This window comes from Netta rufina (assembly GCF_964035555.1).
Source record: "Netta rufina genome assembly, chromosome: 2".
Classification (NCBI taxonomy): Eukaryota; Metazoa; Chordata; class Aves; order Anseriformes; family Anatidae; genus Netta; species Netta rufina.
This window is the reverse complement of record NC_140124.1, coordinates 46,340,670-46,368,550: the sequence shown is the minus strand read 5'-3', so window position 1 is coordinate 46,368,550 and position 27,881 is coordinate 46,340,670. Positions and strand designations below refer to the sequence as shown.

The 27,881-nt window shown below is 43.6% G+C and overlaps 1 protein-coding gene across 5 annotated transcripts; it reads right to left on the bottom strand.

The window, feature by feature from the left end:
* Positions 1–73: 73 nt before the first annotated feature.
* On the bottom strand, positions 74–27,799 carry ZDHHC3 (zDHHC palmitoyltransferase 3). Of its 5 annotated transcripts, XM_084306734.1 has the most exons (8): positions 27,662–27,712; positions 19,561–19,702; positions 17,519–17,848; positions 14,730–14,854; positions 11,549–11,645; positions 9,572–9,653; positions 7,656–7,786; positions 74–328 (listed from the first exon to the last, which is right to left on the bottom strand). In XM_084306734.1, exons 3-8 carry the CDS (start codon positions 17,822–17,824, stop codon positions 86–88), a joined length of 984 nt encoding a protein of 327 aa, XP_084162860.1. In that variant the 5' UTR covers positions 17,825–17,848; positions 19,561–19,702; positions 27,662–27,712; the 3' UTR covers positions 74–85. The 5 variants fall into 5 exon arrangements, with proteins under 5 accessions (XP_084162860.1, XP_084162859.1, XP_084162861.1 ...); XM_084306733.1 differs by lacking the exon at positions 19,561–19,702 and having other exon boundaries at positions 27,662–27,799; XM_084306735.1 differs by lacking the exons at positions 19,561–19,702; positions 27,662–27,712 and adding an exon at positions 23,883–23,919.
* Positions 27,800–27,881: the final 82 nt, after the last annotated feature.

Genomic DNA, 27,881 nt, shown 5'->3' with positions numbered 1-27,881 from the left:
CCCACCCTACCTCTCTCCAGTGCGAGTAGCTATTAAAACAAAAGGACCTGAAACCGTCCCTGGACACCCCCCGAGGACGCTTTGCTTATTCACGTAACACCTGGATGGCGACGTCGCGAGCCAGGAACTGCTCGATTTCTTCTTGGGTCATGATCGCAGACGCGGGGGCTGCTGCCTCCACCCCAGCTGGTGGCTGGCTCTTGCAGTCCAGATTTGAGAAAGGACTGAGCCACGCCAAGGAGAAAGCACCGCCGAAGGCCGCCCTCATCCCTTCCCAGCCGCTGATCTTCTCCCAGGTGGGCTTCTGGTTTTTAAGACGCTCAATACCCTGCAAGAAGAGAAAAGTTTAGGGTTGCTTGACGTTCAAAGCAAGTATTTGGGCAACAACCACTGCACGGGGTGTTCACGGTTCAGGCAACAAGACAGACATCCTGATGTACCGATGGCTTCAGCCTTGTATTTAACAATAAATCCCTTAAACACAAACCAGTTCATGGAGAATCCGAATCCCGCTGAATTATTTGGGTATACGTTGGCGCTAGTTTTTATGGTGAAAAGATGGCTTCTAAAAACTACTCCTTTTTCATACTTGGATCTCTTCTCCCAATGCTTTTTGAATCCCTTCAGCAAGTAATGAGGTACAAAAGGCGGAATTTCATGTTGCTTTTTTTTTTCCTTTCCCCCTCCAGGAGTTCAGATACAGGCAAAATAGCGCGGCTTTTTCCAGTCACCAGGAATTTACTATGTCCAAATCTAGGCTCAGCACTAGAAGCTGACATGACAACAAGCTTACCTTGCACCGATTAAGAGCGAATATTTAGGAACACAATTTCTATCTAGCAAACTGTCCCAGGCAAATCGCAGTGCAAGGCTGATACCCACTGGGACGCGAGGAAACCTACATTGACGTCAAAGCAGGAACAGCAATTTGGTCATTCCCAAGGAGGCTTGGGCAGCCAGCTCCAACTCCTCCTCTCTTCAAGAACATCACTAGAGTACACGTTTTGTCGTTAAATGACCAGGTCCATCATATTTTGGTGCTGACACTTTATTTCTGGTAGTCTTCTCTATGTAGAACTAAGGAACTTGTAACACTTCTTTTTTTTAAGGCTACCCCAGGTGAAGCAGGGCACACGTTTGCACACCCATCTTCTCCATCACACAAGAGAGGAGCCAGCTTTACAGGTGAGCGTGGTATGATGCAGGTGACAACACAGAAACTTTGCTCTTTGAGAAGCAAGGGTACTGGATCGAGGCTTTGAGAAATTCAAGGAAAACTGAGCATGTTGAGTTGAGTTAAAACCATTTACAGCAGCATTTTAGAACGGACGGATGAGAACCACACGTGCTCTAATTCTGCAGGTTGTCTCTAAGCACCCACAATTGTTTCAAAAACTTTTGCAGGGTTAAAAAAAAAAAAAAAAAAAAAAAAGCAAACAAAAAAAAAAACCTACATGCAATATCCCAGCAGCACCACGACTGGGCTCACAGCAAGCCCTGTAAATAACGCGACATTTTAATAAAGCAGCAGCTCGGTTTTGCAGTAACATTGAGTGTGCAGGAGCAGGCCCAGGAGAAAAAGCGCCGTAAACAGCAAAATTAAATGCAAAGCTTTTGCAAACGTCGTTCGTGCCGCATTTTCCCTGCTGACTTTGGAGCGGGGAGGAAGACTCGATCACTGCTTAAGCAAAGGAATGACTTTGGTCCTCAGCTGCTCCTTGGCAAGCCAGAGAGGATGCTAATGTGTTTGAAACAAACCACAGATGCAGTGTCTGCTGCGTGAGCTGCTGGAGAGAAGGAAAATGAGCAGCACGGGGCAGGAGGAGGAGCAGACACCAGGCGCTCGAGCTCTTCCCCAGCAGCCCAAGCTTTAATCCTGCCTTCAGTCACACACGTGTAATCCAGTTCGATCCATGCTGCCATCTAAATTGGGTTTAAGGATCTTTAGGGCTTCTTGGCAGCAGCTCCTCTCTTCCACCCCCCCCAAAAAAAAAACAAAAACGTAATTCACCCACTCTGGCTAGCATCTGCTAATCGAAGCGATAAGCAGGGTCAGCCCGAGGCTGCACTAATGCCAGCTTAGGGAGCAGGTAATCGGAGTGGCTAGGGGCATACTTTCTCTCTCCTTGCCCAACCTCATTAATCCCTTCAGGGCACGCATTCAAAATGAGCAAAACCTGTAAAAAATCATATCCTGTTCCCATCCTGGCTGCCCGCCCCACAGGCGGCAGGGCGTGAGGAAGGTTACGGGAAGGGAGGGAAAGATAAAGAAAGGTTTCCAGGATATCCAAGTTTGATTTGCGATGTGCAAGCAGAGATAGGGACTGGTGGGAAAAAAAATAATCGTAATCAGTAACTTGTTGTTTTACCTGCAACATTGTGTAATTTACCTTAAAAAAAAAAATAATCTGGAGTCACGAAAATTGTAACCAGGTTTTGGCTTTAAAAATAAAATTTAGAGGGGAAGGAGAGAATGCACAAGAGTTGAAGACCTGACCGCTTGCCAGCGGGAGCAGCGGTGTGCAGGACAGCTCGCACGTGTTAGGAGAAATGCTTTAGGCTCCTTTAATACACTTGTAACATCCAGAAGGAAAGGGCAAACAAAAAAAAAGAAGAAAAACATGGCCATGATTTAGGAATTGAAATGTTTGGAAAAGAAACCGCCACAACCTACGCAGCATTGTTCTTGCAGGACACAGAATCAGTTAAGCAGCTTATTTGTACTCTGGGATTTCTCCAGCTCCCAGCTTTGCCTGCTGTAATGAATGGGCAAAGTCACGTCTCCCGCAGAAGTGCTCTGCCTCTCATCGAGTCTGTCCTCCAGTTTCTCTTGGCCATGCTACAGCAGAACCAGCACCTGGAGTCAGGAAGTCCTGTCCGAGAAAATACAAGCCAGGAAGCCTGCCTTTCTCTTGTTGATACCGACCCCCAGTTTGTATCATTCAAATTGCATCCAATCTCACCGCCAAATCACACAGTGCAAGTAAAACAGAAGGCCCCCGGTCACTGGGATACACACAGCAGGCACCAGAGGACATTTCTGCAAGCTGTGAGGATGCCTCACTGAAAATATCAATGTCGTCTCATACAACACTTTGCATTTGTTTGAAACAATGAGTAATTACATTTTTTCCACAACAACATCAATGCCAGAACACAACCAATCTTCCTCCAAAATACACAGTAAAGAAGGGTAAATATAACAAAAACAGAATGTTTCAACACAATTTTAAAGCAATGAACCACACCGTGAGCCGCGTTAGTTTCTCACCTATCTAGGTGACTGAAGCCAAAAGTGAAAGTTCAGAAAGCCATTACAGATTCTCCCAAAGTTTAAAGCGAAGAAAGAAAATAAGAACAGCAAACTTTTTTTTTTTTTTGGAAAAGTTTTATTGCATTTGTTTTCCATATGGAAGCATTGACAGATTGAAAAGATGCAGCATTCACATTACGTCCAAAATGAGACATCCACTAAATTTCTCCTTCCCTGATTTCCCTCCCTTCCCCCATGGCTTTGAAGCAGTCTAAACAGGTCATCTTTCAAAAATATGATTTTATTTAAACCAAGGAAAGAAAAGATTCCTTGGAATTCACGGACGCAGCCGATTTGCATTTCCTACTTTGTTTGCAATATTCTGATGAGCCTATGGGAGTCCCCGTCCAAAAATATAATAAAATTCCTACCTGAACACAAGCTGCCCGTTGCAGTTACAAATGGCTTCGCTTTACCCGTTTCTGGAATGCCTTCTGTCCCTCCCACCTTCATCACCACACGGTTCATAACAGCAAGCATGCTCCTTGCCGTCAGCATTTCCCAATTTAACGTACATACGCCGATGTGTGTGTAGTTGCACACAGACACATGTATGCATAAACGTGAGAAAAAAGATTTACAAAGCTCTAAAACCAGGGCAGTGCTAAGAATATAGGCTCCATCGCCCTGGTATACCTACACATCCTGTCCATATTAGTCTTCATAGTAATCTGTCTGCCTCTGAGCATTCACATCAGTTTTTCACGTTAACACTGTTTAGCAGGCATTGCTCTAACAACTCATTTACCAAGACAAACACACACAAACAAGATGCTCCTGCTACTCTAAACACTTGGAAATTAGATCTCTTTCTTTCTTTCCTGCAAATGTAAGGCATTTAAAGAAATCCAAACAATCTTCCTAATCTGCCACAGTTACCCTAAGACGGCAACAACTTCCTGTGCACGAGGGAGGGAAAAGACAAAATAATGCCAGAAAGATGGAACCGATTCCGAGGCTGGAAGGAAAAAGGGAGGGGAAAAAGTGGTCTTGGCAACATTTGTTTGAAATACTTCAACTGTGTGTGATCACCAGGTCAACTGGCTCTCTTGCTGTGTCGTGTTCTCGTCTCGCACCTTTTGATAAAGTGAAGTGTCTACTTCCCAGTTCAAGTTCACTTATGAAAGAGCGACGCGCTCCTTCAGGAAGTCCAAACGTGTCTGTGTAGGACTGTTGGCACTCGTATGTCTTCCACAGAGCTCATCACAGTCAGGAGACAGCATGAGAATCTATTCAGAAGAGGTGGGTCACAACAGAGAAACAGGATCCCCTCCACATTAGTTATGCCATACAGAAAGCAGAGAGAAACAAAGGCCAGTAAAGTTAACAAGATTAAAGAAATGAAAAAAAAAAAAAAAAAAAAAAGAAATTAAAAATAGAAAAAGAAAAAGCAACAGCAGCAGTTTCAGCCAGAGATATAGAATTATCTAAAATTGTGGAATACAGGGCTTTTTTTTCTCTGCAATTATCAGCCATTCAATAGACATAAAAAAAAGTTCGTTTTGCTTTTTCTTTTAAACATTCATGGAAAATTTATAACAGTAGTGCTGTAATATGTTTCTATCTTAGTGGAAATGCTGGTCAGGAATTCCTCAGACCACATACTGGTACGGGTCTGCTTTTCCTTGGTCTGGTGTTGCGAATGGGCTAAGCCATGCTATAGAGAACGGATGGCCAAATACTGCTTTCATGTTCATCCATTTTGTTTTTTTAGCCCATCTTCTCTCTTCCTTTTTCAACTGTTCTATTCCCTGAAAACAGAAATATCACATTTTCAGTCAAACGCTCAGCTTTTGTACTTCTGGATTTGTGGAAAGCTCTACTCTCAATTACCCCTTATCCAAAGGACGGAGTAAGAAAATAAAATCGCATTTATAGAGCCTCTCCCTTTCTTCTCATTGTTTTATACTTTAAAAAAATATTTCTTGGAAATAGAATTGCTTTAATTTTGTTCAGGTCTGGAAATTTCATCAAACCTTTTAAGACTTGCCCTCCAATTGCCTCTGATGTCAATTAAAAACCCACCACATAAAACCAAATACAAAGCATGTGCTTTAATGGCTGAAAGCAATATGTGCTAACCAGATGGGAAAATTTTAGAGGAAACCATTATAAGCTTGCAGACAAAAAAAACCAACAAGATAATCTCTATAATGCTCCCAGATTCACCAAGCAAGTTCAGGAAGTGCCCATGGCTCATCGTGGCTGAGTCTATCTGGTGCCTCTTCACGTTTCATTAAAATCACTGCCAAAACATGCATGGGCTGACAGCAGGGAGAAAAGGTTAAATAAGATACCAATTTGAGAGAAACCATTGGCATTGTTTAGTAAAGGTTAGAGGGGAAACAAAAACAAGCCATCAAGCAATCAGCTGGAACATTCACTAGTCAGTCATTAAAAACAAAAAAAAAACAACAAATCTGTATCATGTCTAAAACCCAGAAAGTGAGCTGGGTCTTCCAGGAAGGCCACGCCTGGCTGCCACACAAAATTAACCACTGCAGACCCCGGAGAGCATTACTCTTCCATGGGTAGCAGCAGCAGGCAGCTCACAGCGTTCTGTAACCTACGATCTTTTGCAAGGTAAGCTTCTCCTGACCTACATGGCTCTCCTGGGCTAAGGATTAGTGTATCTGTGTGTCTCAAATTACCAGCTCTATGCGCTCTGCAGTAACAGCACAGTCAACTGCAGGAGCTGCGCTGACCCTTGGTAATGTCACCTCCAGGGGTAACAGCAAAATCTGAGGGTTTTGGGTCCCCTCAGGCAGAAAGGAACCATCCCGGAGGGACAGCGTGCACAGGATGGGGAATGAGGTCTCCCAGTGGCTGGAAGAAGGTGAGAAAAGGCACAGCACAGCCCCGTCTTGCAAATGTGAAATAAAACACTGAGAGAGACCACACCAGGAAGAATTTCACCTGGAAAAACTCCTCCACTCGGAACAGATTGTTTGCCAGACACAGCTAGCTCTACGCTAGCAAAATCAACAGTGTGAAGTATTGCAGAGAGCACAGAAGCTTCCAAAGAGCAAAATCCTTACTGGTAACTATTCAGGGGGGGAAAAAAACAAACAAAAAACACAACCAAATAGTGAGTGCCTATCTTTCATTTTTTGTTTGTGGCTTAAGTCCTCCAATACCTAAGAGTTTTCAGAATTTGAGGGGAAGGGAAAATAATTATTTGTGTGCCTGGCTATTGGAAGCAGCTTCTAAAAATTCCTGCCAGGTTTCAAAGCTGGAGAAATTCAGATGGTTTCACAGACAGCACTGCTAGTTTAAACACTTATTGATAAATGTAAGCTTGGCAGGATCTCATCGTTCCTTTATGACACTTTACTTCGTTCTGGGGGTCTCGCCAGCAGAAAGAATAGCTGCAGTCCTCCTCTGAACACAGAAGAGCCATGGTGTGACTATCAGCCTCTTGCAGAAGCCAGGCAGAAAAACAAGCACTGTAAAAAAAGACTCAGGAGTGATGGGCTCTTACACTGTACAATGCCAGCCACAGCTCTCCAGTGGCAGCAAAAATACCTATTCTAGCTGCGACTGGCCACGGGCAAACAAGCGGAGGCTAAGAAAAACTAGATGAGGCAGGGGACTCTTGTCACTCTTTTAAAATCATCATTTCTCTTCATCCACTCATCAATTCCAGTCTCTTGGTCTGAGCTATCACATATCTGAGCATGCTTGGTGAACGCCAGCAGTATTCACGTGTGGGAATAGCACCAGGAGTCACCAGCTCCATCTTTACAGAAGCAGGCAAACGCAGTGATAGAGGAGGGACAGCAACGTTTCTGTGTCAGCTCTACAATGCTGTACTCAAATTGGGGTGACAGGGTGGTTTTGCAGCTGATTGTACCCACCACACTTCCAGGAATCTCTCCACCCTACCCCACCCTTTTTTATTCCTCCCCTGGCAAGGGTTTTTGAACTACTTAGCAAGCAGCTAAACCAGAACATTTTCTAGCACTTAAAGCTGCAAACAGTGACACCTGGGGACACACACCAAAATGTAAAAGGACACCAACCTGGCAGCGTTTCATGAAGGGAAAAACATTCTCAAACCCACATGAACAAGTACTCTGCACAGAGTAAACCCAGTTACCAATGCCTACCTTATCGGAGGTACTGTCAACACAAATCCCAGCCAACAGAAACACAGGTGTACACTACTTCTCACAGTGACTTGCAGATAGCACCACCTACCACTGTGCTCTTTGATTACATCAGAGTTTCTCCTCAGAGGGTACACACGAGCTCCCCGTGCAATGAGGTAAAACCCTGTAAAGCTTCTCCGTTTCTACTAATGGTAGGAGAGAGGGTAAAGGGAAGTGCACGAGACACCCACCGTTTCGTCAGTGCAGATGGAGTGTACTTGGGTCCCAAACATAACTGAGGTGAAGATGAGAAATAGGAGAGCCTCAAAACACAAGAGGATGAGGAGAATCACCGTGGTTGGTGGAGAGAAGGAGCTGCATTCTGTGAAGACAAAACAATCGAGTTGGAAGGGGAGAGATCGGGTAACGTAGCAGCTGCGAAACACCTGCTATGCCACAAGCTTTCCATACTAAAATTGTCAAAATAAATTATATCATGACCACACTCAAAAAGGTGCAGAGGGAAGCTCACGCATTGTTGAGGATATGCAACAATGACATGATCACTCCTACAAGTTTAACAAAAAAGCAAAAACAAAACAACAAGAATAACAACCTAAAAAACCCTGTGACACTTCAGGAATGCAACTTTCTTTTCCAGTTCGGTGTTTTCCCACACTCCCTCCAGGAGTTCACTCTACTCCTGTACTCTTTCACCTGCAGTTTCATCTTCCAGGATTTTTCGTAATAACAAAATCCCATTAGAAATCTCAAGCTAATTGTTGGGACACAAGGATGATTGTTTCAGCAGCACCAACATAAAAACAACATAGGCTTCCTTTTATAACTTCTCTAAGTCATAACTTAAAAGTATATTCCTATCCAAGTTCTTATCTTTTCCTTACACTCTACCTATAGTACAACCTCATAACAAACTGAAGTGGGAGCTGAAAGAGTCTGAAAAGGAGCCTATAACTGAGGAAAAGAAGAGTGGAAAAGGGAGAAAGATGTTATAGATCAAAAACCATAGTGTTTTGTTGAATGTTGTGTTGGAACATTCCTAGTCTGCTCTGAAATCAAAGAGTAAGCATCACAAAAAAAAAAGTTTTTCGCATTGGAAGACGTTAAGCTTCAACAGATACTCAACAATCAAGAGCTAACACCGTCAGCATATACCCAAGGCAGCTGGAACAACAGATCCATCCACCTTTTGTATATGCTCTGCCACCTAAACCTGGAACAGGTGGAAAAGTGCTTCCCTCACAGATACATGCTTGGAGAAAGGGTACAAAGGAAACTCTCTTTTGATGGGTCCTTCCACTATGGTCAAATCCAGATGTTCTCAGAGTCATTTGGCAGCTCTTGTCCAAAGTTTTGACATGCACAACAGCCCTATCAAATTCACCTTGTATGTGTAAACGTACCCATCCTCTGCAGTCCTATAAGCTAAAACCAGTCCTTATATTGAGCGACACAAATGAAATTCGAAGAAAAACAAAGCTAATGCCCTTCCAAAAAAATCTGCAAGCAGCACACAAATCTGCACTGACATCCTTTGGCACCTGGCTCTTTGACTCAGCATTACCTAGAGGATTTCCCATGACCACATTTTTTAAAAATATATCTCAAACACTTATGTGAAAATTTACTCACTGGCTGCTCCAGAATGAGGGCTGGTAGTTTATTTTGGTTGTTGTTGGTATTTTTTTTTGTGGAAAGGAATTGTTTGTTCTTGTGAGGGTGGATTTTTGGAACCGAGTTAACATGTTTTCCTGGCAGTCTTGCAAGAATGATTCACTTTACCCTTTTAAAAAGAGCATACACATTCTTCTTATCTTGCTTTGGCATTCAGCACATCAGTGCTGCGTTCACGTAAACAGTAGCTTACTGCACATACTGCCTAGGAGTCTTTACATCTCAGCTTCTCCTCAGGCAGTATCGGCCTTAAGTTGAAAGAGGCCTTTTCAGGACAGAGAATCCGAGCAGGTCAGAAAGAATTATGAAGTTCCAGGATTGATAATTAAAAAAGCAAAGATCGCATAGCAGAGCCTTGGTAGCATTCTTCTAAAATCAGCACGAAGGGGGTTGCCTTACGTGCAAACTGCGTTATAAGGTCTTTTTCATAGGCTAGTGTGTTATTTTAATGAGATACTTTGTTAGTACTCACTTGTCCAGTCTTCTTCAAAGCAATACAAGAAGTGAAATCCCACCATAATCAGAGCATGCAGGGAGATCAGTGCTATATACATCTGAAAAACAAAGGATGTAATACAGGCATCAGGCAAAGCTCAAAGGCCAAAACGTTAAATGTTCCAACCAGTTCAGATAAAGTGGAGTGTTAAAGAGTTAAAGTGACCCTAAAATAACAATTAAAAAAAGTCAACAGCCTCCACCCCCTTAAATCAAGCACCCTGCAGCTGGCAAATGCCAAGGCTACACAGAACTCATTCTGGCCCTACTAACAGCTCTGAGTGCACACGAAGGAGAGTGTTTAATTCAAAGCCAGCTGGACACAAATCCCAGCCTCCTGCGCCTCAGTGTGGCCTCCACGCTGCCTACTGGCCTCGTCTCCACTGAGTACAGCACAACTTTCAGAGGTCAGCAACTCTGGCATGGAGGTATCGTGTTGTTGAAGCTTACGCCTGTGCTCTCCAGCCAGAGAGCACTGCAGTTTACCAGCGAAACAACGGCGAAGTTGTTTTAGCCACAATAAGCACATTATCTATTTCCCAGCATTAGCTAGAAAAAAAAGAGTGTTTTTTTTTTTTTTTTAATTATTTATTTAAATAAGTGTTTTTCTCTGAGGCAGACACTGGCATGGAAAATTTCTGTCAAGCATTAACACTTCGTACAATCCATTTAAAAAAAAATCCTGTCACATCTTTGCAACAAAGTGCTTTAAAACTATTTGCAGTACTACACATACATTGTACAATTTTCCAAGACAGACTTAAAAAAAAGCTTTCCTGGACCTGCAGACTGACAACAGAGTCGTGGGATACTGGATGTGAGAGAGAGCTTGTTACAAGAAGCCCTGTGGAAGCAGAAAAAGGTGGCAGGAGAGCATTTTGTCTTTCCTTGGAAATTGAGGTGCTGCCACACTTTCACCTCCCCAGGTCTTAAAGTGAAGAAAATCAAAACCAAAAGAATAAACAAAAACAAAATTTGGTTTCTTTCTCAGCTACATTAATTGTTTAACACAGCCCACTTGAAAGCAACGTCAGTTTCAACAGAAACAGCAAACCTTTTGATGGGATTAAAACATCCAGCTCGTTCCTCGCAGTGAAACAAATCCTTGCTCAGGGGAAAGAATTCATTTTGTTCTGTAATCCACACCCCAACAAACCACAGTATAGAAAATAAGTTTTTCTACAATGAGTTTAAGAGCAAGGCTTTCATTTAACTGAAAATTTCTCCCTTTCTACTTGGTAATTTGTGAACATTCTTCCTCGAGCCTACAGATTTCTCCGAAGATTTATTAATAAAACAGGGCATCACTGAAACTCAGCCTCGCCACGTTCACACTACTCCCACGGGATATTTGCAGTTTGCTTTGATGAACAGACTTCAACCCTTCCATAAATATGTAGTATTAAAGTCTGCACTCCTGCTTTCTTACTCATTAAGCCACACTTATAGTACAAAAAGTCAAACACCTCCTTGGTTTTTAAATACGGAAATAAACTGCTCGCAAGCAGAAATTGGATAATCCTTTCCTACTCCTTGCTTAAGATGCGACACCAGCTGTTATTATATATGATCCCACACAGTACTCATGCAGGTACAACATTTAGGTACCCTACATATGGATTAGGACCCTACCAGACACCGTGCAGTGTGAAAGGATGGCCCATGCCTCAAAGGGCTCAACATCACGACAAACTGCTTGAATTACGGAGCAGCATGCCAGTCAACTGACAACACAAACCTCACGAAACCCTGGCAAACGCTTCCTGTTCTGCCTTCTCCCGGTCGCTGAACTGTGTGTGTTCCCTAATTAGTAAAGTACAAGTCTGCAGGAGTTCCCTGAACAGCTCTTCTGGAACAGGAAAGGAAAGAAAGGCAGGTTTTGGAGCTGCTTTGACACACGGCATTTCGTTGCTGCACATTGGACAACCTCTACCACCACTTGTGAAATACTTACTGTAAACAGTACAAAGTACTTCTGGTTATTCTCTCCTACACAGTTATTGACCCACGGGCAGTGATGGTCCATTTTCCGAATACACCTCTTGCAAACACTGAAAGAACAGAGATCCTTATTTATAGCACAGCTCATTCCAGGAACACAAGATTTCACGCGCATTTTACGAACACGCAGAAATGAAAGGAAAGGATCAGAAGCAAGATTTGAACCTCAATATATTTACTAGTCAGCACATTAATATTTCTGGTTTGTTCACTCGACTACGTCTGGTCAAAATCAACCATACCATACCAAATGACCACTGCAAAAAGTTAATGCCAAGACACATTATCAGTCGTTTTGCCAAAATATGGTTAGACTTGGGCAGATGGAAGAAATCTGTATTTTAGTCTAGTTTTAACCTCGTCAGCCTCTGAAAATTCCCACAGATTAAAATCTAACCCCAAAAAAAACACACAACACATAGATATGAAAAGCAGTAATGAATAAAGGTATTTTTCAGAATTGCTAATAACAGATTCAGGTTTATTTGCTATCTCTGGCTTGTAGCAGGAACTTGTGAAAAACAAAATGAACACAAATATTACAAAGGGCTCCTGGCATCCAGAAAAGCCACACACTGGCACAAACCAACCGTGGCAGTCGGTCAGGAAGACAGCACCACAATATACATTCAAGGTAAAAATCAGATGTTGAAGTACTTCATGAAACCACACTAATAAAAAAATCAAAATTCAAATTCTTGCCAGCGTGCACACTGTGGCTTGAAGTCAAATAATTAAAAGATTATTACTTTCTCTGAACATCATTCTCCTGGTTAGTCAGTAACTGCTTCAACTCACGTAATAAAAGAAGTCTTTTTCTCTGCTGCTCCCTCATATGACAGGAGCCAAAAGGCAGTCTCCTGATACCACATTGCACAAACAAGCACAGAAATCAAATATGAAAAAAAAAAACCAAAAAAAACACGAAGCCCCAAAGCAAACAAACAATAGGCCCAGAAAGGAAACAGCAATAGCAAGCCCAGAACAATTCTGGCACTTCTAAAACAGAAAAGAATTAAGGGCTGTGCTAATTTTTCCATTTTTCTCCTTAGAATTAGAAATAGTTGAACCTGAATAGAAACAATAAACAACACCCACAAACTGCAGAGAGCCTCAAATAAGAACATAAGCATGTTGTTATGAGCGTGTATGAATAAATAATGAAAAACCTCTCTCTCGGAGCAGCCTTGCGCTCGCCTGCGTTGCAGGAGGAGTAAATCCCCGAGGATACTTGCCAGGCCTGAACAACAAACGAGTCCTGATGATAAAGGGAAGGCTGGCCAGGCAGGAGCAGCATCTCACCAGGGGGCCAGGCAAAGGGCTGCTTCTCTTCGGGCAGGCACAGGTACTCGGCTACCTGCTGGCCCCAGACGCGTTGGACAACAAGGAAAAGCCTCGTTTTGTTAGAATAAGCATCCTGAAGTGATTTTTGACATACACGGGAACTGAAATCAGCTGGTGTTGTAAAAACAAAGCGTTCTGCCTGATACAGGACAAGTATCAATTATTTGTTCTGGGAAATAAATAAATACAAGAGGGGAAAAAAGCAGGGGGAGAGAGGGAGGCAGGTGCTGTAAAGCAGGACGATGCCTCCCTGTAGTCTAATTTAGCCTGCATTTTTCTGCGCATGCATGCACGCTTCCCTGGGGCTCTGCAGCAGGCTGGGTACCAACGCAATCCCCCCGGTTGCTCCTAGGCCCTAGCTCCCCTGAGGGCCAGCCTGAAGCAGCCAAACCAAGGAGCTCCACAAAGCTAACGAAGGCTGAGAGGAGGCTTCCAAATGCTGGAAGGAGCTTCAAGGTCTCTCAAGCAATACCTCCTGCTGATGCACCTGCACAACCTTGGTGTGTGAAAATCTCCCTACCCCACAGGAAATACTTTACTGGAGATTCTCAGCAGCATCAGACCGGCTCAGTGGATCAGTTTCCCAAATCTTAGCATCTGTAAAATTAACTTAAAGTGTACAAAAAAAGGTCTGTGGAGACAAGGTTTTGTGTTCAGCCAGTCTTTTTTTTCTCATTTGCCCATGCTGTGAGTCATCAGCAAGACAGCATTTTAGATGTGAAGTTTCATTCATAATTGAAGAACTGTCAGAGGGGATTTTACAGTAGCATTAATAAGTGATAGGCACGATCACGTTGCTCCTACTGAATAACCAGCTCCCGATTCGGATTAAAATAAAAAGCCAATAACAACAAATCTGCAAACTAAAGCTCTGAGAAGAGATGTGAAAAACACAAACAGCTCGGCACCATGTACTCCCCTCCACACAAGATCCTTGCCTGAATCAGCAGTAACCATGTGTAAACCTCTTGCAGTATGCGTTGGTTTTTGGGTAGATAATGAGTTTGCACTGGTATCCCTTCCTTATCTACTTACTGGAAAGCAAGTTTGCTTGTTTTAAGAGCAGAAAAGTGTAGGAAGTAGGTTTTTTGTTTGTTTTGTTTTTTGCTTACTGCCTTTAGTACTAAGAAGCTCACTACCAGTTACTCTCTTCAGAGAAGTTTATCCTACCAGAAAAAGAAAGGACATGACAGACCAGTAGCCATACTGATCTATCACAAAGCACAAAACAAAGTCACAGAACTCAAAGAAAACGAGGAAAAAGGAACTCTTGAAAAAAATAAATATATATATATACACACACACACACACTTTCCCAAACTTTAATTTTAACTTAAATACCAATTCTAAATAGAAATAGAAATTACAATTATGCAAAAGGGTCTGTTTAAAAAATAAATAAAAAAGACGCAGACCTTACAAAGACATTACATTTTATGGCTTTCTCTGCATTTTGACATTTAAAGTCTCTTTTAAAGCCTTTTTTTACATGATAGCCAGAATTAAGAACACTTACAGAGTGTCAATCACAGGTCTGAAGCCAAGGCAGTGTTTCCCATTTTGCAAGAGGTGGCCCTAGCCTGCTGTACATGAAAAATTCCCAGAAAAGGCCTGAGATTTTTTTCAGAGAAGCTTAACATGTGTCTAGCACTAGCAGCAGCAGAATTTGGATATCAATCTTTCAATTTAACCACTCAGGTCTCACACTCCAATAATAATTCAGGCATGCTATATAATGCTTGAGGTCCAGCAGTACTTGATCAAAGAACAAATCTTAGACCAGACTTTACCTGCAGTGATGTGCTCTGTCAGGTTTGATGCTACAACATTTTGGGCACTTGTAAACCACCTGTCCTGGCTTTAGCTGTAAACTCTCAATAAACTCCTTTGTTGCATTACCTTTGGGTACAGCACCCTGAGGAAAAAGAAAACAAAGCAGAAGATGAACCTGTGGACATTACGAGTGCTCAGAACAGTAGAAATGACTTAAAATTATAGAAGGGGGGGAAAGAGATAAAAACTTCCCTAATATCAGCAGAATTTTAGGAAGAGCAAGAAAAAGAAATTAAAACAAGGTCCTAATGTATGGAACCAAATACTTAAACATCACTTTAAAAAAAAATAAATTAAAAAAACATAAGCAGCACCAGTAAATCCTCACCTAAGGAATCAACCTTTTGTAATCCCATAGTAGCCTTAAAATATGAAAGAATCCTTATCCCTCTCTTCACATCTATCAACGGATTTATCATCCCAGTGTTTCATATCACAAACTGGAGACATCAGATGCTTTAATTCCAGTAGATGCTGCTACTTCTGAAGTATCATTGCGTACATTAACAGCTGCTGATAGACATCTCATGTATTAATAGCTACGCTTCCATCGCGTATTTGTTATTCAAAGCAGGGATTAACTTTCAAACAGAGCACACTTTCGAAGAATCCTCCCCCCAAATAAGACTTGATAAAACATTATTTGTGCAAATGCCACGTTAAAATCAATATCTTTAAACGGGTGACATATAATTGCTGCAGAAGCCTGAACTTTCAAAAGTTTCCAAAAGGTTCAAGAGTTTCCACAGCCTTTCTATGGCCATAAAATTTGCACAAAAGCAAAACATATCACAAAATGTGCTGTATGAAGTCATTGCTGGTACACTGACACAATGCATCTCTGTAGATCTAGGATTTTATACTGAAATAAACACAGGGATTTAACATTTTAACAGACTTCTGACAGAACAGTCTCTTTTTAACACACCTGTACAACATCTCAACAGCAATGAACAGGAGTAATAGATAGTACTAAGAGAACTGCACATTAAATCAGTATTGTAAAGTTCTCTTGAGCAGTCTTTGTATTTTTCCACTTAAACCTCTCAACAGACTGGCAAACTTAAATATTGCTGTGACCAGTTTCTACAAAACGCTACCATTAATGTCCTCTTTTTAGTGTACAGCAAAACTCAAAATCCTAGGTATGCTTTTAGCAAGAACACACAGGAAGCAGTTCCTGAAGAGCACGACGCATGCTAACAGTTCTGAAGAATCCAGGTTTTAATTAATTTATGATAAGAATTTCTATTTGTTTGCCTCAGCAGCATTTTCTGCTCAATTCTGCTCCTGGATGTGCCCCTGCTTCTCCATTTCCTAGCAGCCTCCTCCACCCCAGACTTGCACCGTCTGCCTTGTGGATGCCCTCCATCCCCTCTCTTCACGTTCCCTTTTCCATTTTGTCTAGCTGATTTCTTCGTTAAAATCTCTACAAAGAACAAACCAAAATCCCACTGGCTCTCTCCATCCACACGCAAAAATCCCACCACACGCTGGTAATTAACATATATTTTCCAGATTTCTCTGCAGAGAGATTGTATCTGTTTCTCCGACACCACGCTTGCCCAGGCTGCTTTAGAATATAGCTTTTGTTTCGAGAGTTTCTGCTTAACTCTGCAAAACAACTCCAGAGACCTGAAGGTCCCCCAGCATTAAAGCCACACAACATACAATAATTAACAACAATGAGAACCCTGAGGACATAAACTATATCCTAAATTGCTCCAGTCCTGTGATTGTCAGCCCAATGACCTGAAGCTTCAGTGCCTCAATTACTGCTCAAAGTTGTGTCCAGCAGCAGTAGCATGCAACAAGTCAGCCTTTGCTTTACCATAAGCTGCCAAGCTATCCCAAATCAAGTCATTTTTGCAGTGCTGTGGCTTCTGGGAGAGCTGAAAATTCGGAAATAAAGATTACACTCAAGTTTTAACGGCACCTAGCACGGTTTCAAGTGGGAAATTACATTTGAAATGAGTATTTTGTGTATCAGACACCCACTGCCATTCCTAACAGTAACAAGAAGAATCAGGAGGAAAGGGTCAAGAGGAGTCTAAGCTTGTATTTCCTTGCAATGACTAGTGGGGAAGGAGCTTTGAACTGAATCTCCTGTCCAGAGGTTGATAAGCAAAATAAATACAAGCCATTCAGAATAAGCATCATGGCATTAAACTGTATCTCTAATAAGGCAGTGTACTACAGACACATACAAGGGGCCGTTCAAATTTTTATTCTCCCTGCCTGCCCACGAACTTTCAGCTCTTAGCATGCTCACATAATATTTGTTTTAGCGTGGTCCAATAAACTCCACTAAATCACCAGCATGAGAGGTGGCAGCGTGGCTTTTCAAAACACCACCAACCCTACTCCCCTCTGCTGGAGCAACACTTGACAAGGCAGACAACCAAAACCAGCTTTTCCTGCTTTGCTGTTTGTCAAGACCCAACAAGCCACAAACATGAGATTTGGCATCGGTGAGAAAGCAGTGTCAGAGAGAAACGCTCTCCTCCTCAGCGTGAGGAGAGGAGCTGCTCAAACGAGGGGAAATCTAAAGCTGGGTCCTCGACTTTGCGCCTGACTTGAGTGGGCTGAGGAATTAGCACAGCACCATCAGCAGCCTCACTCGGCAGGCTGACACGCACGAGTTATTTAAATCTGCCGCTCACTCAGCAAACGAGTTACCCAGCAGCTCTCAGATAAGAGAAACACTGCCTTTTTCTCTCCGAGACACACAGAGGGCTGTACTTACTGGATCTGTCAGCATAGCTCGAAAATGGGAAGCCAAAGCGAGGAAAGCCAAGGTGTTGAACAGCGTGCCATTGATGACACTATAAACGTAATCTCTCGATGGAACCAGCATGACGAGGAGGACTACGAAGTCGGCGTAGAACACCAGCATCCAGGTGACGACAGCACATGCAATCCCACAGCCATCTCGAATAAACCACATTGTTCCCAGGGAAGCGCGGCTAGGAGGTGGAACGCACTTTTCTGGCTGTAGGTATTCAGGTTTCCTTTCAATATCTCTGAAGCGGTGGACTGGAGTAAGCATCATAGGCTATTATGTCCATACTTGCATCTGAAAGAGAACCAGAAACGGCGTTCAGTGCTTTGCAAGGCACGCAGCGATCTTCACAGGGATCATCTGAGAAATTCCAAATTGCTGAAAGCGAGTTGAAAAAAGAAAAAAGAAAAAAAAAGACAAATAAATCCAACAAGAAATAATGGATTTGGAAACCAGACTCTCGCGCTTATCAGAACACTTCTTACCCAGAAGACTCTCTAAGTGCTTTTAAGACTTGCTTAATTACACATTAAATCCACCAGCGTGCCACCTCCACTCCCACAGAGGAAAGGCAACAAGTATTTTAATGAAGAGCACGGCGAGCAGGTGGGTGCTGACGGAGCAGCCACAGCTGGGGCTGAAGCAAGAACCGGCCACTGCCATGGGGAAAAAGAGCAAAGACCTGGCACAGCTGGCAGGGTCCCCTGCTGCTGGATCGGACCTGAGGAAGGGAAAGGAGCCTCGGGGTTCAAACTGCACAAACATATCACTGAGGAGTTACAGTCACAGGAACTAGTGAAGCAGCAGCCCTATGCTCTTCTCTCCTTTGGCTTTTTTTTGTCCTTCTTAAACCTTCTGCTCTGCCATCTTTCCCCTGCCAGCCTTGCTCCATCTCTCTATGGCATTTGTTTTGCCTCCCCGTTAACGTGGGCACTAACACGACACACCTGCAGCATCGCCGTGTCCTCTCCATCTCTGCAGGCACCTTACCTACCCAGAGGGCAAGGTCCATCGTGGAAGCAGAAACCGTACTGCTCCAAGCACGCACAGCCCTTGCTGTAGTTTCAGCCTAACTCCCACTGAACTGAAGCATTTGAGGAAAAAAAAAAAAAAAAAAGGTGCTCATACGACTCTGGCAAGGGATCAGTCGGCACGCACTGGGAGCTTACACCACTCCAAATGCCAGCGCACACCTGGGACGCTACGCCTTGAAAGTGGCTCTTCACACACCCAGCGACTTCTTCCAAAAGACACTTCTTAAAAAAAAAATATTTGCTCAATGCTCTGAACGCTCAGAAACGCCGCGGTCTCTGCGCCAGGACCCACCTTCTACAAAAATGGACACAACGATTTTGGTACCAAACACACTGAACCACATATACCCGAACAGCCACCTCCTATTTTGACATGTAAGCGTTATTCTCATCTCTTTTCAAAAAACAGTGCATTTTTTTCCATTTTAACTCAGAGAAAGAGAGACAATGTTCACAGTTAGTTACGTTTTCTGCCAAAAAAAGTTCACACTGAAGCTATTTTTGTGTTCGACTGTTCAAGAGAAATGAATGCTGTTGCCTAGACAAAATGGATAAATTTTACAGGAAACATAGTGAGAAAATCACAATTGCATCCAGGACCTTAAACTTCTCTCAAAACATTTATGGCTAAATTCTCTCGAGTACAGGGGAAAGGCTCTACTTCACGTACCACCAACCTACAAGGAGATGTAGGTTGCCCCTACCTGGACAGCAGCAAGGATGATAGCTGGCTTTTTAGCTCTTGTTTCAAGACAGTGAGTCTCTCACAGCCAGAAGTTAAAGCTATTAATGAGCAGGATGAGTAATTAAACTCCAGCACAAAAAGTGATGAGGTTGTGTGTCTCAGTGCAAGTGGCAGAGAGGTGACTGGACACTTAATAGGAGCAGCTATTGCCACAGAGAGAGGCAAAACTCAGGAGTGCAGTTTCTAGCACGCAGCAGATGAACCAGGAGGGTTAGGAAAGCACACACCTGACCAGCAGGTGATAACCACAGTGTTTTCTTCCTGGCATAACCGGTATAAATAAGCTAGGAGAAACAGGTATTTTCTTCTCTTTCCGCTTTTAACATTTAGTAGGCTGCCAAGTGAAATAATTCAGGATGTTTTATGGGTCTGAAAAAAAAGTCACACGGATTAATGTTAGAGCATACCAACTTTGTATTTGTATCTACATCACACAACAGAAAAATCAAGATAAAAACATGCACGTGCGTCTCGTTTACTTTGGCAAGAAAAAAAAATCTCATTCACAAACCTCACATATCAAGTTGTAATTATTTGGCATTTCAACCACAGCTATAATTTAGCCTCATGACACCTGATACTTAGGGAGAGAAGCCGTATAATTTTCAGAAGCAGTGATTACCCATAGTCTGCTGGCCTAAATTCAGTTAAACCTACACCTACTAGCAAATCCATGCCTTTTCCCCAGATTTTCACTATTTGTGTACGAATGCATGTATTTCTACATTTAGAAAATACTTTATAAGTCTATAAAGGCTCAACCACCCCCAAACGTAACTGTTTAACCTTCAATGTGTTATTTAATCATCTTGTTAAAACTGTTATGCTGCTTTGCAGCTCAAAATAAATCTGATAAAAGGCTCATGCCTGACAATTACGTTTTAATTGATAGTAACATCGCATTGCATTAGAAAGGAAAAATAGTGATTTAGATGTTCAGTTTTCAAACTAAAGTTTTAGTTGTTTTTTTTGTCCCACTATCAGGTGGGACAGTCCTGAACACAGACTTCAGGATTTTCTGCCTAGACCCTGTGAGGCTTTTTATTCCCCCTGAGTTCTTATTTTCCAAAGCAAAGGAGTGAAACAGCCACAAAAAAAGCAAACTCCAATCTAACAGAGGAATTAGTCTGACAAGTCACATTAAGGTCGGTGTTAGTAGAGACGGACTGAAAGCTAGACAAGTGCATACTGATCAAAATTGCGGGTTTAGCCCCTTCAGCAGCCAAACAAAAATTCAGACCTCTTGCTAGTGCAGGAAGTGGCTTCACTCCAATGAAATTTCTCTCAGAAATATTACTGAGCTAAAGGAAAATAAAAACCTATTGCTGTGAAACTGCCCAAGGAGAACCTGGGAGGACCCCTGAGGCACCTCGGTCTGCAGCTGGGGCCCAGCTCCTGCGGAGCAGTACGGGAGCGCGGGCAAGGCCTCAGTGCATGCTGAGGCCTGGAGGACAGATGTGTTATTTAATGCTCTTGGTTATTTAATACTGGCTTTAGAGTCATCATCAGGCGACAAAATGAAAAATCAGTGATTGCTACATAAACACCATTCATTATTTGATAAACATGTTCCTGTTTCAGCATACAGTATCTTAGAGTCAAGCCACAGGAGCACAGCGCCTCAGCTTCTCTTTTATATAGCCTGGCTAACTTTTTAAATTCCTTGTTTTTACATACATAAAGAAGGTTGTGGCAGGGGTAGCAGCTTGCCCTGATGAGTCTGCCCTCAAATCACCCCACACACAGACTGAATTTACAACCCCCAGCTGCAGCACATCAGCCGCTCCTGCTCCGGAGCAAATGCTATGTACACGGGGAAGGCGAAAAACTTAATCACAGTGTCAGGCTAGAGGAGAGGCCGGCAGGTAAGCGTGAGGTGTAATGACAGCAAACACATCCATTTAGCTTAAGGACATGTCAGAGCAAAAACCTTTTCTTGTTTTTTTAATCCGTGAGGCATTTAGCATTACAGGAATAATCAAAGGCATAAGTAATGTAGACATTAGAAATGTAAACAAAATAAATTAAAACTCACTTCCTGCCAAATGAATGCTTACAATATGCTATTACACCTTTTATAAATTAAGTAACTGTCTTTTGACCTAAGTCATGCCTAAAATCTATTTTTAATGGCCTGCGACTGCCGAATGACGTGTTAAGAATGAACTAATGTATGATGTGGGCCTTCACCCGATGGCTTTCTGAAGGCTACCTGACGTCCTGATCTTATAAAAAGTACACAAAAATGACACCATCATCGTCACCCCGCTGATTTTCAAGTAGTTACTCACGCTGGAAAAGCCAAGCACATCCGTATGATCTGTAAAACTGCAGTATTCCTACGTAGACATTGCAACCATTTCCTCCATTAGAACTCCATTAACATCCAACTTTGGGAAGAGGTTTTGTTTTGTCAGAATAATTAAGTGAATTTCAAGTTCTGCCTTTTTAATTAAAATAATCTTGAACAAGAGATAGACAGACAAGGGGAAGACCCTGTGAGGGGTTCAGTTTGAAGGGATTTCAGCTTTTTGAAGGGGGGTCAGTTCAGGTCTTTTATTCACTTTATAGAGATACTTGGAACAGTTTCTGCAACACACAGAGCCAGGGCTCACTGACAGCACTCTGAGCGCTGATACACAATTCTGAAGTTAACTTTTTATCGTCATCAAAAGGAAGCAGACATACATTACCAGTCACATTATATTCATGACACAGCTAAACTAGGTGATCTAGATACACTGGACATCCCCTTATACAAAACCAAAATTAAAACCTATATATATATAATTATATATTTACTTAAATATATATAAACTGTGAGACATCATTTTGAAGCTTATTTCAGTTTTCTGTACATAAAGCCACACTGAGCAAAACATTACATATTTAATATTTCTTTGCAACAGAAGTGGAAGTATGCTTTCTAACTAACAGGGTATTTACCTGTGCTTCTCCTGCCACACTTTCACGTAGCCCAGGTCTAACAACAAGCCTGTCAAAACTTGCCAAAGCAAGTTGTAGCAGGAATAATAAGGAAATACCAATATTCTGTCTATTCTTTCCTAATGGTTTCTGCAAGACCTGAAAGGCTTTATCTGATCAACGGGAGTGGAATGAGAATGCTGAGAATTTCTGGCAGTCTCCTGCTGATTCATCCAGATATCCATCGGCCTGGCAGCTTTCAGCCTCTGGTATACAAAACCCTGAAGGATCAATGGGACTTTTCTAACAGGTCTGTGAATGGCAACTGGAAAAAGCAGGCTTACATTTGTTATAGAAAGCTGTACTTTCACTGGACTATTTTAACTGTAGTTTAAAAAAGAAGTGAAAAAAAAAAAAAAAAGATTAAAAACTGTTTCTGGTTAAAATGGCAAAAGCATTAGGGAAGGATCAGGCACTGGGATCTTAACACCGCACTGCCAAGACACCTGAGCACTGGGATCGAAATGTCACAGTGCAGTCAGTTCTGCTAACCCTACTCCAGCCACCCCAGAAGCAGGGTAACAGGATTATGCCTGCTGCAGAAAAGTTTTAATTTTTCTTCTGGAAATTCAGACACATTAAGAGGTACAGTTTCAGCCTAGGCACTACATCAGCAGCTACCCTTGTGCTCACAAATGTCTCAGATTCACCTGAAACCTCTGGCTATTCAACTTGTGTGATTTCAACACAGTTTCAGTTCTCATACTGAAGAAAAATGGCCTAAAGAGATCAGAACATCAATTATAATGAAATCACTAAAAAAAATCTTAAAACATGACAAGACAAAAAGAAAAAAAAAAGTATTTTTTGAGGCTAAATGCATAGACTTGCATTACCTGTCTTAGGAAGAGGGAGGGAGAGCACACAAAACCACACAGTACTCCAGGTACAACGTTTTTCTACACATGAATGGAGTAACTGGCTGTATTACAAAACTGCATTATAGACAGTTAAGAAAAATTGTTTATAATGTTCTTTCACTATTTTCAAGAAGAATCTAGTTTTTATTATTATTATTATTATTATGATGATGAAGGGTCCGTGCATTAACAATAGCTTAGCAAAAATGGATCACTAAAAACACAATTAAAAAGGTGAGGGATGTTTTGTTTTTATTTGAAGTATCTTATTAGAGGGAAGATTTAATCGAAGGCGTGTGTTCCTGAAGAATATGTATGAATGGGAATATGAATATGTAGAGGGAACTTTTCCCTAAGGAGAGCAGGGGGAGTGGAAATTACCTCAAAGACATCTGTCAGATCTAGAAACTCCATCCTCAGGGCTGATACTGACAGGCTTGGAAGAGGTAGCCTCTTAAGGCACAAACCCCCAGTCCTCTCACTGACATCACTGTAAACAAGAAGCAACCTCTGCAGCGTCAGTGGAAGTACATTAGTATAACTGCGAGGAAAATAAGCCATGTTTCTGAAATTAATAAAAGCATGTTTGTGATACACGGTCTCTCCGGACAGATGGTAACAGTTTCCTGGTTAATGCCTGTATCATTTGTTTAGCCAACAGATATATGTTGTGTTAAGTAAAATGTAATGCAATAAAGACTCACCTAATAGTCTTGAGTTATTTGGTAAATGATTCCACCCCCACCTGCAAGGCCTGAGCAAAGAAGAGACGTGACAAAGTTACTGTCCAAGGTACACGGACACTGAACCATTACAGGTGGGGGACAAAATGGGGGCAACAAGAAGGACCGGGACACAAGTCGCAAGGGCAGTAAAGAATAAAGTCAGGCTCGGATCTGATTTGGTCTTATCCCAGCTTCAGTGATCACCACGAGCAGTTGGCCAGAGTGCTGCGGAGATGTCAGCCACTTCCTGAAGCTGTGACTGAGTAAAGAACCACCACAGAACAGCAATCACAACTTTCTCACTATCAGAGCTGCAAGGGCCATTGAGAAACTCTGTCGTTTCCACCTTGCAGTTTCCTGACAGACTAAATAGACGCGAGCCACTAATTGTGTAAAAAGAGAAATGTTAAACCTCAACCTGTAAATGCAAGCCACCCTTGTGGCCTCGTCACCTACCTGGAATGAGGACCAGAAGGGCAGAGCAACCTTGCAGAAAGGACTGCACTGGGAAACAGAAAGTGACCGGGGATGTCACGCTTTCCCCCGGCGCTGCAGTTATTGTGAACAGACAGCCTCATGAGATATGAGACAGGAGAAGCTGTCCTGGCCTCCTAGACAGCTTTCCAATTTGGATGCTGACTCAGGACTTAAAACAGCGAGCCATTGTTTTAAAGGAATTTAATCCACTGGATTAAGGGAATTTAAACTCTCAATTTGTCCTGTGTAAACCTTTTGAAAAAAAAGGGAAAGAAGAAATTAAAGGAGGATGTTTTGCTTAGACACTAAAAATAATACCACTTGTATATGTTAACAACTACACTGCTTCCGTGGCATTAAAAATGTATTTTCCTGAGAAGCAGAACAGTTTTTTTTTTTTGATTGGTTTGTTTTTGTTTGTTTGTTTGTTTGTTTATTTTGTTTTACACCTTGCTCAAAATAAGAAGCTGGCAGAACTATCCCAGTCTAAAGAATATTCTGAGTATTAACTTTCAAGGCAGGAGGATCCCCTTAGCTACCAGACATACCTTTTCACTTGGTCTGACCCGGGATTTGGCTCTTGCCTGCCTCTGCTACAGCCTCCCCCCCTCTCCCAAAATCACAAGCAATTGCTCTGTCTCTCCTACCTTATTGCCCCACTTGCAGTCTACACTCCTTCCCTACCACATCAGAGAGTTTCAAAGATAAAGGTATGAGAGCTTTAAGGCGTTTAGATTTTAAATCCAAGTACTACACCTAAGCAGCCACCTAAACCAGATACAGAAAGACACAGGGCACACGTTAAAATAGCGCATTAATGGAACAGTGACAAAAAACATCACTCTACTCCAAAGCAAAAAATCACGACTATCACGATCCAACCCTATGACGTTAAGAGAGCCTAGGAAAAAGTTATGGTGCTGCTTCAGGGAACTGGAAAAACCTGCAGGGTCAGAGACTGCCCTACGTTAAAGTTTTTAAAACATAGCAAAGAACTTCTCGATTGGCAACCAGTATTTGTTTTGCTCCCTGCTGCGCTAGCAAGCACGAGTGATCTCTCTTTGCACAAAAAATAGATTTCTGTGGGTAAACATTAATTTTGTTATCCTTTGAAATACTGAGACCTGGAGACCAGGCTAACTGCAATACAGGACGTGCTGTCTGTCCATCCTACGCCGTACTGGACAACAGTGATTGAAGCAGTCATGGCCAAGAGTACAGGTGTGTATCACATCCCCATCCCCATGCTGCCTTTCCACTAGGGTGGTGAATGGGACCCTAACTCTCATTTTTATTTGTAAATTATTATTAAATAGCGTAGTGCTTCACATCACCCGTTTTCACTCTTATTGCTTCCAACTGAGCCCATCCGCCGTGACTCCTGAGAGCTGCGCCACGTTTCGGACTGGTCCCTGTGTTACACCAAACCTTGCAGCTGCACCTCCCAAACTCCCCATCCAGCACCAGCCTCGCAGCAAAAACATCAACAAGGGCCGTGCGCTTCCTCCCATTCATCACCCTCCCCTTTCCCACGGGGCATTAACGCTCAGTTTTCCGTGTCCTTCCTTGCCACGAAGGCGCACGGGGCAGCAAGTCCCAACCTTTTTCTGGCTGACCCCTGCTGCTGCAGCAGGGCCTCCCAGCTCCAGGCCGAAGGAGGTCACCTGCCCGTGCTGCTCTGCAGTAGGAGCCAGGGCACGGCTGCCCCGTCCCGTAACACCTCGCCCCTATTAGCTGAGACCAGGCCTTTGGCACCCACAGCCCGCAGAGGCGAGCTGGCTCTCCCTTTTGGGCTCCCTCTCAAAAGGAGGATGTGCAACGAGCTACTGGCAGACTTGCTGCACTGCAGCTCCAGTCCAGTTGCAGCTCTCTTTTTTTTTTTCTTCTTGCCTGCACAACCCAGGAGACATGCAGCTCTCGTAGGGAAAGCTTTAACTTGTCATTTTCTCTACAGCATCTTCAAGTTTCAGTAAAATACGATGTCCTGAGTACCACCATTCATACCTGGTTTGCTTCAGCCAGCTAAGCACAGGGCAGGGGAAATAAGAAGTGACAACAAGCTTCCATAACCCCGTCACATACTACATTACCCTCTGCCTTCTTTCACAAAGCAGAAAAGCCGTATCCCACAGTATCACCCCAAGGAAAAGGTCATGTTTACACTGCAGAGAGACCAGAGCCAGCCATAAGCTCCCTCAGTTCACATCTGCAGCAACTAGCTGAGCTACAGCCAAGCCGTTTTCAGACCGAATCAGCCTGGGTGCCCATCACCAACACTGTGGTCACCTCTACAGGAGGCATGTCCCATTACCACAGAATCACAGAATCGCCCTCACAGCATGGCTGTGCAAGCACGTTTCCCCAAAATAAAGCAACGCATGGCTTTAAACTTCATCGCCCATGTGGCACCGCTAGCTCCTGTTCCATTTGGGAGATGCAGAAACCCCAAGAAAGCAAACTCATGCCAGGTAAGCAGCGGGGATTCACCAGAGCAGGGTTACCACTGCCTGGGCTACACGCACGCTGCTTTAGACTGTCAGCTGTCCCCTTGGAAGGGGTGCTCCCAAAAGACATGTAACTACCTGGGCACAGTGGGCACGCACCTGCTGAGGAACCAGGCGTTCATCTTCTTACAGCCTGCGGGGTTAAATCACGTTTTGTCACTTTTGTCTGCTACCAAAAGCCAATTTCAGAGAGAAATGCATACCCTGTCTGCAACTACGCTTCTGAAAATGGTGACAGAAACACAACAGCACCCCGTTTGTGTTGGGGGTGCAGAAGTACCCCCAGTTTTTAGGCAGACCTTACCCTTTCCCTGTCACAAACCCGTACCTGCACAGAGCCTCTGGGTCGCACCCCCTGAATCTCCAGGAGTCGGGCACAACTTACTCCCATTGGCATGACAAACACTCTTGCGTCAGAGCAGACAGCACCGTAGCCGTGGCGTTTGAAGGACGGGATCTTCACCGCACGTCGGGCTGCGATTTTTAGGGTCGGGGAACCCACGCGTGGCCGCACTTACCATGGCAATGTCTGCGGAGCTTTCACAGGGCGAGCCGAGCGCGGTGCACAGCGAAGCCTTGCCATCTCCCACAGCAGGCATCCGAGGCACTCAGCCCTCTCCCTGCGGATCCTTCCCACCCTAAACACCCTGTGGGATCGGGGCAGGGTGCTTCCCCACCACCCCATACCCCAGCAATGGGGGCACCCCCCTTCCCCACCACCCCGCCTGGCCACAAGACGCAGCTCCCTCTCACCCCACCACCACCACCAGCACCTACCCGCAGGCCGCCGAGCCGCCGCCGGCCGCCAGCGGCCCCGTTTGCCGTCCCGGTGCCGGTCCCGGTGCGGGTCCCGGTGCGGGTCCCGGTGCGGGCGAGCCCCGCACACGCGGCGCCCCCCCCCCAGCCCCGTCCCCGTCCCCGTCCCCCTCCCGCGGCTGTCGGCGGGGCGGCGCCGGGAGCCACCAGGAAGCGAGCGGCGGCCCCAGCCCCGGCCCCG

What these genes read in the sequence shown, in the direction of transcription:
- ZDHHC3 (XM_084306733.1), bottom strand. Translation starts at nt 17,824, where the DNA reads ATGATGCTTACTCCAGTCCACCGCTTCAGAGATATTGAAAGGAAACCT. An exon ending in AGTACTTTGTACTGTTTACA is followed by an intron (nt 9,654 to 11,548) that starts GTAAGTATTTCA and finishes TTTGTTTTTCAG; the next exon opens with ATGTATATAGCACTGATCTC. An exon ending in CTTTGAAGAAGACTGGACAA is followed by an intron (nt 7,787 to 9,571) that starts GTGAGTACTAAC and finishes TTGTCTTCACAG; the next exon opens with AATGCAGCTCCTTCTCTCCA.